The sequence below is a fragment of the Emiliania huxleyi genome (assembly GCF_000372725.1).
Source record: "Emiliania huxleyi CCMP1516 unplaced genomic scaffold EMIHUscaffold_113, whole genome shotgun sequence".
NCBI lineage: Eukaryota > Haptophyta > Isochrysidales > Noelaerhabdaceae > Emiliania > Emiliania huxleyi.
The window spans coordinates 417898-429168 of NW_005201613.1; the positions used below are offsets into that span (position 1 = coordinate 417898).

Sequence of the window (11271 nt, forward strand, 5' to 3'; positions counted from 1 at the left end):
GATATTGGATGCCTCTCTCCGCGGTCACGTTGGCGGCCAGCTCATCAAGCGTCTGGCCCTCCTCCAAGATGGCGACGGAACGGGCAACGATCTCCACCTTGTTGGCGTGCGAGACGGTGACGCCACTTCCCGCGCCATCACCCTCGATTTCGGAGGCGTCAAGGAGAGGGTCCCCGCGGATCGTGTCGGTGCGGTCGAGCAGCTGCAGCAGCTTGAGCTCGGAGATGGTGGCGCCGTCGCCGATGGCGCACGTCGCCGATGCCGCCGCGCTCTCGCACAGGTCGATGATTTTGGTCTGATTGAGATCGGTCCCGGAAATGGTGTCGACGAGGTGGAACTGCGCGTCGAGGGAGATGCTGTCGGCGTAGTCGTACAGAGTAGACGCCGGGTCGCCAGTCATCTGGCTGGCGTCGAGCAGGACGCGCTGGTGGCGGCGTCCTGCTCCACCGTCTGGGGTTGAAGCGTCCGTAGCCACAGAGACACCTAGCGGCGACGCAGGAGGCGGCGGGGCCGGCGGCGGCGGCGAGGGCGGCGGAGGCGAAGGAGGCGGCGAGGGTGGCGGCGGGGAGGGCGGCGGCGGCGAAAGAGGCGGCGGCGAGGGCGAGGCGGAGGGAGGCGGCGGCGAGGGCGACGCGGAGGGAGGCGGCGGCGACGGCGAGGCCGAGGGGGGCGGCGGAGAGGGAGAGGCGGACGGCGGCGGTGGCGACGGCGAGGCGGAGGGAGGCGGCGGCGACGGCGAGGTGAAGGGCGGTGGTGGCGACGGCGAGGCCGATGGGAACGGTGTCGCTTGGCAGACATAGCCGATGGGCGCGTTGCCGTCGTTGCTGTCGATCCCTCCGCAGGTAAAGTCGTTCCATTTGCCGTCGGTGTAGTAGACGTGGAAGCCGGCGCAGTCCTCATTTGTACTGCCATAGCTGTTGGGCTCGCCCGAGCCCCAGTTGGTGTAGTCGACGGGGCTGCCGTCGACCCACGCAAACGTGCCCTCTTCTTCGCGGTCGCTTAGCCCGATGTATGCGCGCGTGCCGGAGGGGACGACAGCGAAAGCGGCGTCCTGGTCGGCTTGCGAGGTAATCGTCGCGAGCTGGCCGCCGAGCTCTTTGCATGCCTCAATCGCACCATCGAACGACTTTGGGCCCGGGTGGTAGGAGAAGACGGGCAGCGGAGGCGACGGGGGCGGCGACAGTGGGGGCGGGGCGGAGTAGGGCGGGGACGGCTGCAGCGACTCGCACGAGTCCCTCATGAAGTCGCTGCATCCTGCCCATTGGCACTCCTTCGCAAGCGCGGTTTCACCGCACAAGTCCGTCGCCCACTCGGTGCAGAGGTCGCAGAGCTCGAGCCCAGTCGGGTCCTCCGGGCAAGGTGGGCCGGTTGGGCAGTGCGCCTGCGCCCACTCGCCCCATCGAGGGCACACCGCGAACACCGCCGTCCAATCGGCCTGCGTTGCCGACTGACCGCACGTGGCCGGTGGCGAAGCGGGGGCTTTGCCCGGCGGTGATGGGGGTAGCGGCGGCAGCGACGGCGGCTGGTCAAAGTCGAAGCAGCAGGTGTACTGCGAGTCGCGGATCGCGATCGGCAAGTAGCCGTCCCGGCACGTCTGTGCCTCACCGTCTGGCCTGCCGTCCGCGTGGCAGTCGTCGCCGTCGCGGCTCGAGCACTTGGACGCGTCGCAGCGGCAGTGAGGCGGGTAGCACGTGTAGCGCCACTCGCTGCGAGGCTCGTCCGGGTGAGGGCTGGCGGTGTAGCCGTCGCTGCAGGTCTGCGCCTCGTAGTCCGGGTTCACGTAGCAGTCGTTGCCGCTGCTCGAGCACTTGCTGTCGTCGTGGACGCAGGGAGACGGCGGGGGCGGAGCAGGTGCCTGGCCTGGCTGGAACGGCGGGTGCGGCGGTGGCGGCGGCGCGAGCGGAAACAGGCGCAGCGAGCGCACTCTGTCGCAGCCCGGCGTTGGCCGAGGCTCGCACTCGTACCCGCACACGAGCACGCTGGAGTCGTACGTGAATGTCTCTCCTCCGCCGCCGGTCTCGGTCGCCACCTCCACACCGCAGCCTGGAGAGACACGGATGAAGTCGAGCTCAGTGCAAGTATCAATCCACGTCGATGCGTCCGTCGAGACCCACTCGCTGCCGCAGTAGCCGCCGTCGTCCCCGCAGCAGTCGCCGCCCGAGCTTGAGCCCCATGGCGAGCATTCAGAAGCCGGGTCGCAGTTGCACCCGACCGACTCGTAGCCGCGAGCAACACACTCAGGAGGGGGGGGCGGAGCGGGCGCCTGGCCTGGCTGGAACGGCGGCAGCGGCGGCAGCGACGGCGGCGACGGCGGCGACGGGGCCGGGGACAGTGGTGGCGGTGACGAGGGTGGTCGCGGGGCCGTGCTGCTGCACAGGCAATGGTAGGAGCCGCTGCACGGCACGTCATGCCACGAGTTGTATGGCCCTCCCCAATTGCCGAAGGCCACGCAGTGCTCGCTGTTCGACTCGGGCTGGCCACCTCCCCAACTGGTGTATGTGGAGGCGCACCCCGTCGGCCAAGCCCAGCCACTGGAGCCTTGCTGAGAGGACGGCTGCCGGAGCCCAATGTATGCACCGCTGCCGCCGGCCGCGGCCCACGCAAGCGCCATCTCCGAAGCGGACGTGATACATGCGAGGCTCATGCCCGCAGATGCGCACCGGGTCGCGCAGCCATCGTATGAGCGCGCCGTTCCATCGATTGTGGTGAAGCTTGGGGCCGAGTGTGGCGGCAGCAGCGGCGGGAGCGAGGGCGGCGGCGGCGATGGTGCCGCAGCGGTTGCGCTGAAGACCCGAATGCGGCGCACGCTGTCACACCCCACGGTGTTGGCACAGACGCGCGTGTCCTGATGGAACGTGAAGCGCTGCCCGTCCGAGCGTTCCAGCTCATACGAGCATCCGGGCGTCACTCGAATGATGTCGAGGTGGTGGCACGTCTCCACCCACTGCGTGCCGTCGGCACTGCCCGCCCACGGCCCACAGTAGCCGCAGCACGATGGCCGCGTGTCCAGCTCCGCCCAACACGCGTGCTCCAGGTTGCTCGCCATGCCTGAGATGCCGCCATAGCAGCTGAGCTCATTTTCCGCCCCGTAGCCCCACGCCTCACATGACGATGGTGTCGATGGTGGCGGAGCGGGCGCCTGGCCTGGCTGGAACGGCGGCGGCGGCGGCGGCGACGGCGACGCGGAGGGAGGCGGCGGCGACGGCGACGCGGAGGGAGGCGGCGGCGAGGGCGACGTGGAGGGAGGCGGCGACGGCGGAAGCGACGATGGCGGCACCGCCCCGCTAAGCGCGCAGACAAACGACTTCACCTCTGATGCGTATGCACAATTGATGCATGGACACCCGCCAGCATGGCAAGTGTCGTACAAGCTCGATCCGCCAGAGCCGCTATCCAAGATCCAGATCTCTGCCGACGTCCAAGTGCTGTACATCGCCTGCAACTCCGCAGTCGCTGACGCAAGCGTGCCGCCGAGCGTCGCGCAGTACGCCATCGCGCCCGCGTAGCCTTGCTGCGGCGATCCGACGTATTGCAGTGACGACGGCGACGAGTCGCAATCGCTGTTGAAGCGGTAGAGCTGCCCCGAGCCGCCCGCGTTGCTATTCTCCGAGCCTGTCGTACACGCGTCCGTTGGGCAGTTGCAGTAGCCGTCCGTCTCGAAGAAGAAGTACTCGCCCACGCAGCCATCCTGCCCGTTGAGAGCCTGCACGGCCGCGGCGCACTCCTCGAGGGTCGTGGATCCTCCCTGAACGCCGTAGGTGCTGGCGTCATCCATGTGGATGTAGTTCGAGCAGCCTTCGCCGGACACCGCGGTGTACCCTCTCGCGCAGGAGCTCGGCGATGGCGGCGGTGCCAGACTCTCTGGCGGCGAGCAGCACGTGTTGCCGCCGTAGCCTTCGCAGCCCGACATCTGACCATTGAGCCACGTCACACCAGGCGTGCCCGGCATCACGCGCGAGAGCGTGTAGCCGTTCATGCAGTAGATGTCCGAATCGAGCGCGCAGCAGTCGTCGTCCTGCGACGTCGGACTGTATTCTGCACACTGCGACGTGTCGCACACAGTCGACGACGGCGGCGACGGCGAAATCGAACCCGACGGCTGCTGGCAAATGGCGTGTGTCTGCCCGTCGCCGCCCTCGCCCACATCGTGCCATTCGGCCGTCCCAACCCTGTTGATGAAGATGCGATTCTCGCCGCAGTGGCACGACCCCTCGCCGCCATCCCAGTTCGTGTACGTCAGCGCGTTGCCGTCGCCGTCCACCCATCCATCCCCGGCCGCATTCTCGCGCGCGTCGAGCCAGCAAGCGTAGTACGACTGGCACGCAGCGTACACGGCCTCATTCTCCGACTCGGTGCGCGGCATGGCGAGAGTGAGCCCTTGCGCGGCGCACCAGGCCACCGCCTCGGAAAAGGTGAGCGCGTCCGGCGAGACCGCCGACAGGCCAAAAGGCAGCGGCGGCGAGGGCGGCGGCGGATCGCAGCAGCACACCTCTGGGCGGTGGCACTCTGGCTCGGTGTACGAGGCGCACGTGCCGCACGTCGCTGGGCAGAGCTGCGCGTAGGAGACGCGGTAGCCGTTGTAGTCCTCGTCGATGGTCTCGCACGTCGCTCCAACCTGCGCCATCTTCTCCGCGCAGGTGGTGCCGCCAGGGCTTAGGTACGCGTCGGCAGCGAGGATGCCCTTGGGGTCGTCGACACAAGTCGGCGACGGCGGCGGCGCCGGCATGCACGTGTAGTTGGGACAGTCGTCGTAGCTCTGCGGCTGGACAGTCGGCACATAGCCCGCCTCGCACACGGCAGCCTCGCCCATCGCCTCGTTCGCGCAGCAGTCGTTCGAATTGTCGCGGCACATTGACGGCTCGCCGCCGCACGTCGGATCGCAGCCGCCGCTAAAGTCGCAGCACTGCTCGCCGTAATGGTTGCAATCGCAGTCGCCGCACGAGGGCACACCGCAGTCGCCGCAGTTGCAGTAGCCGCCGCCGATCCCCTCCGCCTCGCAGTACGAGCGCGTCGGGCACACGTCCGCGCAGCACTCGGCGGGCGACGGCGGCGGCGGCGAAGGATCTGGTGTGCAGCACGTGTTGCCAATCTTCTGGCCTCCACTTGCGCACTGCGGATAGAAGCCCGCATCGGCGGGCCGCGCCCACGTGCCGCCCTCGTCGATCGCGATCTGCAGGGAGAGGATGTAGCCGCTCGCGCAGCCGACCACGTCAGAGTTGCCACAGCAGTCGCTGTCGACACTGCCGTATTCGAGGCACACGCCCTCACTCGGCACGGCGCAGTCGACGGCCGGTGCACACGTAATCTTGATGCCGGTGGATCGGGCCTCGTCTATCGCGACGCACGTCTCAAATGGCACGTCGGAACAGCGCTCGCCACCATCGAACTGATCCACGCAACTGTCCATCGAGCTGTCGGAGCACGCGTGGACGAGCGTCTCACTGGTGGCGTGCATCCCCCAGTGCGTAAAGTCGACGTCAAAATACTGACCCGTCAGCACCGAGTCCGGAGTCGCCACGCACGTCCGGTCGGACATCGCCGACGTCACGGCAGGCGAGCCGCTGCAGTCGGTGTTCGTGAAGATCTGAAAATCGAGCGTGTCGCACTCGAGAGCCGAAGGCGACGACGGCGGCTGGTCGAAGTCGAAGCAGCACGTGTACTGCCCGTCATTGACAGGGACGACCAAGTAGCCGTCGCGGCACGTCTGCGCCTCGCCGTCTGGCGTGCCGTCCGCGTAGCAGTCGTCGCCGTCGCGGCTCGAGCACTTGGACGCGTCGCAGCGGCAGTGAGGCGGGTAGCACGTGTAGCGACCTTCGTTCCGAGGGTCGTCGGGGTGAGGGCTGGCGGTGTAGCCGTCGCTGCAGGTCTGCGCCTCGTAGTCCGGGTTCACGTAGCAGTCGTTGCCGCTGCTCGAGCACTTGCTGTCGTCGTGGACGCAGGGAGACGGAGGGGGCGGAGCAGGTGCCTGGCCCGGCTGGAACGGCGGATGCGGCGGTGGCGGCGGCGCGAGCGGAAACAGGCGCAGCGAGCGCACTCTGTCGCAGCCCGGCGTTGGCCGAGGCTCGCACTCGTACCCGCACACGAGCACGCTGGAGTCGTACGTGAATGTCTCTCCTCCGCCGCCGGCCTCGGTCGCCACCTCCACACCGCAGCCTGGAGAGACACGGATGAAGTCGAGCCCAGTGCAAGTATCAATCCACGTCGATGCGTCCGTCGAGACCCACTCGCTGCCGCAGTAGCCGCCGTCGTCCCCGCAGCAGTCGCCGCCTGAGCTCGAGCCCCACGGCGAGCATTCAGAAGCCGGGTCGCAGTTGCACCCGACATACTCGTAGCCGCGAGCAGCACACTCAGGAGGGGGCGGAGCGGGGGCCTGGCCTGGCGGGAACGGCGGCAGCGGCGGCGGCGGCGGCAGCGACGGCGGCTGGTCAAAGTCGAAGCAGCAGGTGTACTGCGAGTCGCGGATCGCGACCGGCAAGTAGCCGTCGCGGCACGTCTGCGCCTCGTACCTCAGGTCCGCGTAGCAGTCGTCGCCGTCGCGGCTCGAGCACTTGGACGCGTCGCAGCGGCAGTGAGGCGGGTAGCACGTGTAGCGACCTTCGTTCCGAGGCTCGTCCGGGTGAGGGCTGGCGGTGTAGCCGTCGCTGCAGGTCTGCGCCTCCATGTTCGGGTCCGCCCAGCAGTCGTCGCCGCCGCTCGAGCACTTGCTGTCGTCGTGGACGCAGGGAGACGGCGGGGGCGATGGTGGCGGAGCGGGGGCCTGGCCAGGCGGGAACGGCGGGAGCGGCGGCAGCGACGGCGGCTGATCAAAGTCGAAGCAGCAGGTGTACTGCCAGTCGCGGATCGCAATCGGCAAGTAGCCGTCGCGGCACGTCTGCGCCTCACCGTCTGGCGTGCCGTCCGCGTAGCAGTCGTTGCCGTAGCTCGAGCACTTGGACGCGTCGCAGCGGCAGTGAGGCGGGTAGCACGTGTAGCGACCTTCGTTCCGAGGCTCGTCCGGGTGAGGGCTGGCGGTGTAGCCGTCGCTGCAGGTCTGCGCCTCCATGTTCGGGTCCGCCCAGCAGTCATCGCCGCCGCTCAAGCACTTGCTGTCGTCGTGGACGCAGGGAGACGGCGGGTGCAGTGGTGGCGGAGCGGGGGCCTGGCCTGGCTGGAACGGCGGGAGCGGCGGCAGCGACGGCGGTTGGTCGAAGTCGAAGCAGCAGGTGTACTGCGAGCCGCGGATCGCGATCGGCAAGTAGCCGTCGCGGCACGTCTGCGCCTCACCGTCTGGCGTGCCGTCCGCGTAGCAGTCGTTGCCGTAGCTCGAGCACTTGGACGCGTCGCAGCGGCAGTGAGGCGGGTAGCACGTGTAGCGACCTTCGTTCCGAGGGTCGTCCGGGTGAGGGCTGGCGGTGTAGCCGTCGCTGCAGGTCTGCGCCTCCATGTTCGGGTCCGCCCAGCACGTCGGCTCGACGCACTTGCTGTCGTCGTGGACGCAGGGAGACGGCGGGTGCAGTGGTGGCGGAGCGGGCGCCTGGCCTGGCTGGAACGGCGGGAGCGGCGGCAGCGACGGCGGTTGGTCGAAGTCGAAGCAGCAGGTGTACTGCGAGCCGCGGATCGCGATCGGCAAGTAGCCGTCGCGGCACGTCTGCGCCTCACCGGGTGGACTCGCGTAGCAGTCGTCGCCGTCGCGGCTCGAGCACTTGGACGCGTCGCAGCGGCAGTGAGGCGGGTAGCACGTGTAGCGACCTTCGTTCCGAGGGTCGTCCGGGTGAGGGCTGGCGGTGTAGCCGTCGCTGCACGTCTGCGCCTCCATGTTCGGGTCCGCCCAGCAGTCGTCGCCGCCGCTCGAGCACTTGCTGTCGTCGTGGACGCAGGGAGACGGCGGGGGCGATGGTGGCGGAGCGGGGGCCTGGCCTGGCGGGAACGGCGGGAGCGGCGGCAGCGACGGCGGCTGGTCAAAGTCGAAGCAGCAGGTGTACAGCGAGTCGCGGATCGCGATCGGCAAGTAGCCGTCGCGGCACGTCTGCGCCTCACCGGGTGGACTCGCGTAGCAGTCGTCGCCGTCGCGGCTCGAGCACTTGGACGCGTCGCAGAGGCAGTGAGGCGGGTAGCACGTGTAGCGACCTTCGTTCCGAGGCTCGTCCGGGTGAGGGCTGGCGGTGTAGCCGTCGCTGCAGGTCTGCGCCTCCATGTTCGGGTCCGCCCAGCAGTCGTTGCCGCCGCTCAAGCACTTGCTGTCGTCGTGGACGCAGGGCGGGGGCGATGGTGGCGGAGCGGGGGCCTGGCCAGGCGGGAACGGCGGCAGCGGCGGCAGCGACGGCGGCTGATCAAAGTCGAAGCAGCAGGTGTACTGGTGCCCGGCATTGGTCGCGATCGGCAAGTAGCCGTCGCGGCACGTCTGCGCCTCACCGGGTGGACTCGCGTAGCAGTCGTCGCCGTCGCGGCTCGAGCACTTGGACGCGTCGCAGCGGCAGTGAGGCGGGTAGCACGTGTAGCGACCTTCGTTCCGAGGCTCGTCCGGGTGAGGGCTGGCGGTGTAGCCGTCGCTGCAGGTCTGCGCCTCCATGTTCGGGTCCGCCCAGCACGTCGGCTCGACGCACTTGCTGTCGTCGTGGACGCAGGGAGACGGAGGGGGCGGAGCAGGTGCCTGGCCCGGCTGGAACGGCGGGTGCGGCGGTGGCGGCGGCGCGAGCGGAAACAGTCGCAGCGAGCGCACTCTGTCGCAGCCCGGCGTTGGCCGAGGCTCGCACTCGTACCCGCACACGAGCACGCTGGAGTCGTACGTGAATGTCTCTCCTCCGCCGCCGGTCTCGGTCGCCACCTCCACACCGCAGCCTGGAGAGACACGGATGAAGTCGAGCCCAGTGCAAGTATCAATCCACGTCGATGCGTCCGTCGAGACCCACTCGCTGCCGCAGTAGCCGCCGTCGTCCCCGCAGCAGTCGCCGCCCGAGCTCGAGCCCCACGGCGAGCATTCAGAAGCCGGGTCGCAGTTGCACCCGACATACTCGTAGCCGCGAGCAGCACACTCAGGGGGCGGAGCGGGCGCCTGGCCTGGCTGGAACGGCGGGAGCGGCGGCGGCGGCGGCAGCGACGGCGGCTGATCAAAGTCGAAGCAGCAGGTGTACTGCGAGTCGCGGATCGCGATCGGCAAGTAGCCGTCGCGGCACGTCTGCGCCTCACCGGGTGGACTCGCGTAGCAGTCGTCGCCGTCGCGGCTAGAGCACTTGGACGCGTCGCAGCGGCAGTGAGGCGGGTAGCACGTGTAGCGACCTTCGTTCCGAGGGTCGTCGGGGTGAGGGCTGGTTGTGTAGCCGTCGCTGCAGGTCTGCGCCTCGTAGTTCGGGTCCGCCCAGCAGCCGCCGCCGCTCGAGCACTTGCTGTCGTCGTGGACGCAGGGAGACGGCGGGGGCGATGGTGGCGGAGCGGGCGCCTGGCCTGGCAGGAACGGCGGGAGCGGCGGCAGCGACGGCGGCTGGTCGAAGTCGAAGCAGCAGGTGTACTGCGAGTCGCGGATCGCAATCGGCAAGTAGCCGTCGCGGCACGTCTGCGCCTCACCGTATGGCGTGCCGTCCGCGTGGCAGTCGTCGCCGTCGCGGCTCGAGCACTTGGACGCGTCGCAGCGGCAGTGAGGCGGGTAGCACGTGTAGCGACCTTCGTTCCGAGGGTCGTCCGGGTGAGGGCTGGCGGTGTAGCCGTCGCTGCAGGTCTGCGCCTCCATGTTCGGGTCCGCCCAGCACGTCGGCTCGACGCACTTGCTGTCGTCGTGGACGCAGCGAGACGGCGGGGGCAGTGGTGGCGGAGCGGGCGCCTGGCCTGGCAGGAACGGCGGGAGCGGCGGCAGCGACGGCGGCTGGTCGAAGTCGAAGCAGCAGGTGTACTGCGAGTCGCGGATCGCGATCGGCAAGTAGCCGTCCCGGCACGTCTGTGCCTCACCGTCTGGCCTGCCGTCCGCGTAGCAGTCGCCGCCGCCGGCGCTCGAGCACTTGGACGCGTCGCAGCGGCAGTGAGGCGGGTAGCACGTGTAGCGACCTTCGTTCCGAGGGTCGTCCGGGTGAGGGCTGGCGGTGTAGCCGTCGCTGCACGTCTGCGCCTCCATGTTCGGGTCCGCCCAGCAGTCGTCGCCGCCGCTCGAGCACTTGCTGTCGTCGTGGACGCAGGGAGACGGCGGGGGCGATGGTGGCGGAGAGGGGGCCAGGCCTGGCGGGAACGGCGGCAGCGGCGGCAGCGACGGCGGCTGGTCAAAGTCGAAGCAGCAGGTGTACAGCCCCCAGTCATTGGTCGCGATCGGCAAGTAGCCGTCGCGGCACGTCTGTTCCTCATCGTCTGGCGTGCCAGCAGTCGTCCAGCAGTCGTCAAAGCCGCTCGAGCACTTGGACGCGTCGCAGCGGCAGTGAGGCGGGTAGCAGGTGTAGCGGCCGTCGCTCCGAGGCTCGTCGGGGTGAGGGCTGGCGGTGTAGCCGTCGCTGCAGGTCTGCGCCTCCATGTTCGGGTCCGCCCAGCAGTCGTCGCCGTCGCTCGAGCACTTGCTGTCGTCGTGGACGCAGGGAGACGGTGGCGACGCCGGCGGCGGAGCGGGGGCCAGGGCTGGCGGGTAGGGCGGGACTGGCGGCAGCGACGGTGGCCGGTCAAAGTCGAAGCAGCAAGTGTACTGCCAGTCATTGATCGCGATCGGCAAGTAGCCGTCACGGCACGTCTGCGCCTCGTGACCTGGGAAAGCCAAACAGTCGTCGCCGTCGCGGCTCGAGCACTTGGACGCGTCACAGCGGCAGTGAGGCGGGTAGCACGTGTAGCGGCCGTCGCTCCGAGGGTCGTCGGGGTGAGGGCTGGCGGTGTAGCCGTCGCTGCAGGTCTGCGCCTCAGACTCGCTGTAGGTGTAGCAGTCGTTGCCGCTGCTCGAGCACTTGCTGTCGTCGTGGACGCAGGGAGTCGGAGGGGGCGATGGTGGCGGAGCGGGGGCCTGGGCTGGCGGGTAGGGCGGGACTGGCGGCAGCGACGGCGGCGGCGGCGAGGGCGGCTGGACGGCTATACTATCGAGGAGGCTGCCGCTCGCCTCTACGAGAGAAGAGACGATCCCCCAGGGGCTCTCGTCATCGGAGGATTGGAGGAAAAATCGTCCTGAACGGCCGCTGGCCTCCCTCAGGAGAGTCGCGTTGGTCGTAGTCACGCCGTCATTGCCGTCAGTCGCACCACTGCGGGCCGTGCGCGACTCCACAAGATCGGTCGTAATGACGGCAACCACGTACTCGTAGTTCGCTTCGCGCGACAAAATGCCCAAGGAGGGGAGCA

The 11271-nt window shown here is 69.0% G+C and overlaps 1 protein-coding gene across 1 annotated transcript in view; it reads right to left on the reverse strand.

Moving 5' to 3' along the window:
- Positions 1-44: 44 nt before the first annotated feature.
- Positions 45-11271, reverse strand: part of EMIHUDRAFT_223963 (hypothetical protein) — a gene marked incomplete at both ends in the record, with an annotated part of 12552 nt that continues 1325 nt past the window's right edge. The window contains 20 exons of the mRNA XM_005791450.1: positions 45-58; positions 127-424; positions 797-998; positions 1230-1348; positions 1419-1447; positions 1606-2236; positions 2511-2711; positions 2792-3100; positions 3311-6346; positions 6470-6704; positions 6828-7085; positions 7209-7460; positions 7584-7838; positions 7962-8216; positions 8334-8936; positions 9111-9362; positions 9486-9740; positions 9864-10124; positions 10248-10511; positions 10635-10942. Coding sequence (XP_005791507.1) covers positions 45-58; positions 127-424; positions 797-998; positions 1230-1348; positions 1419-1447; positions 1606-2236; positions 2511-2711; positions 2792-3100; positions 3311-6346; positions 6470-6704; positions 6828-7085; positions 7209-7460; positions 7584-7838; positions 7962-8216; positions 8334-8936; positions 9111-9362; positions 9486-9740; positions 9864-10124; positions 10248-10511; positions 10635-10942 — 8037 coding nt within the window. The remainder of the gene's footprint in view (positions 59-126; positions 425-796; positions 999-1229; positions 1349-1418; positions 1448-1605; positions 2237-2510; positions 2712-2791; positions 3101-3310; positions 6347-6469; positions 6705-6827; positions 7086-7208; positions 7461-7583; positions 7839-7961; positions 8217-8333; positions 8937-9110; positions 9363-9485; positions 9741-9863; positions 10125-10247; positions 10512-10634; positions 10943-11271) is intronic.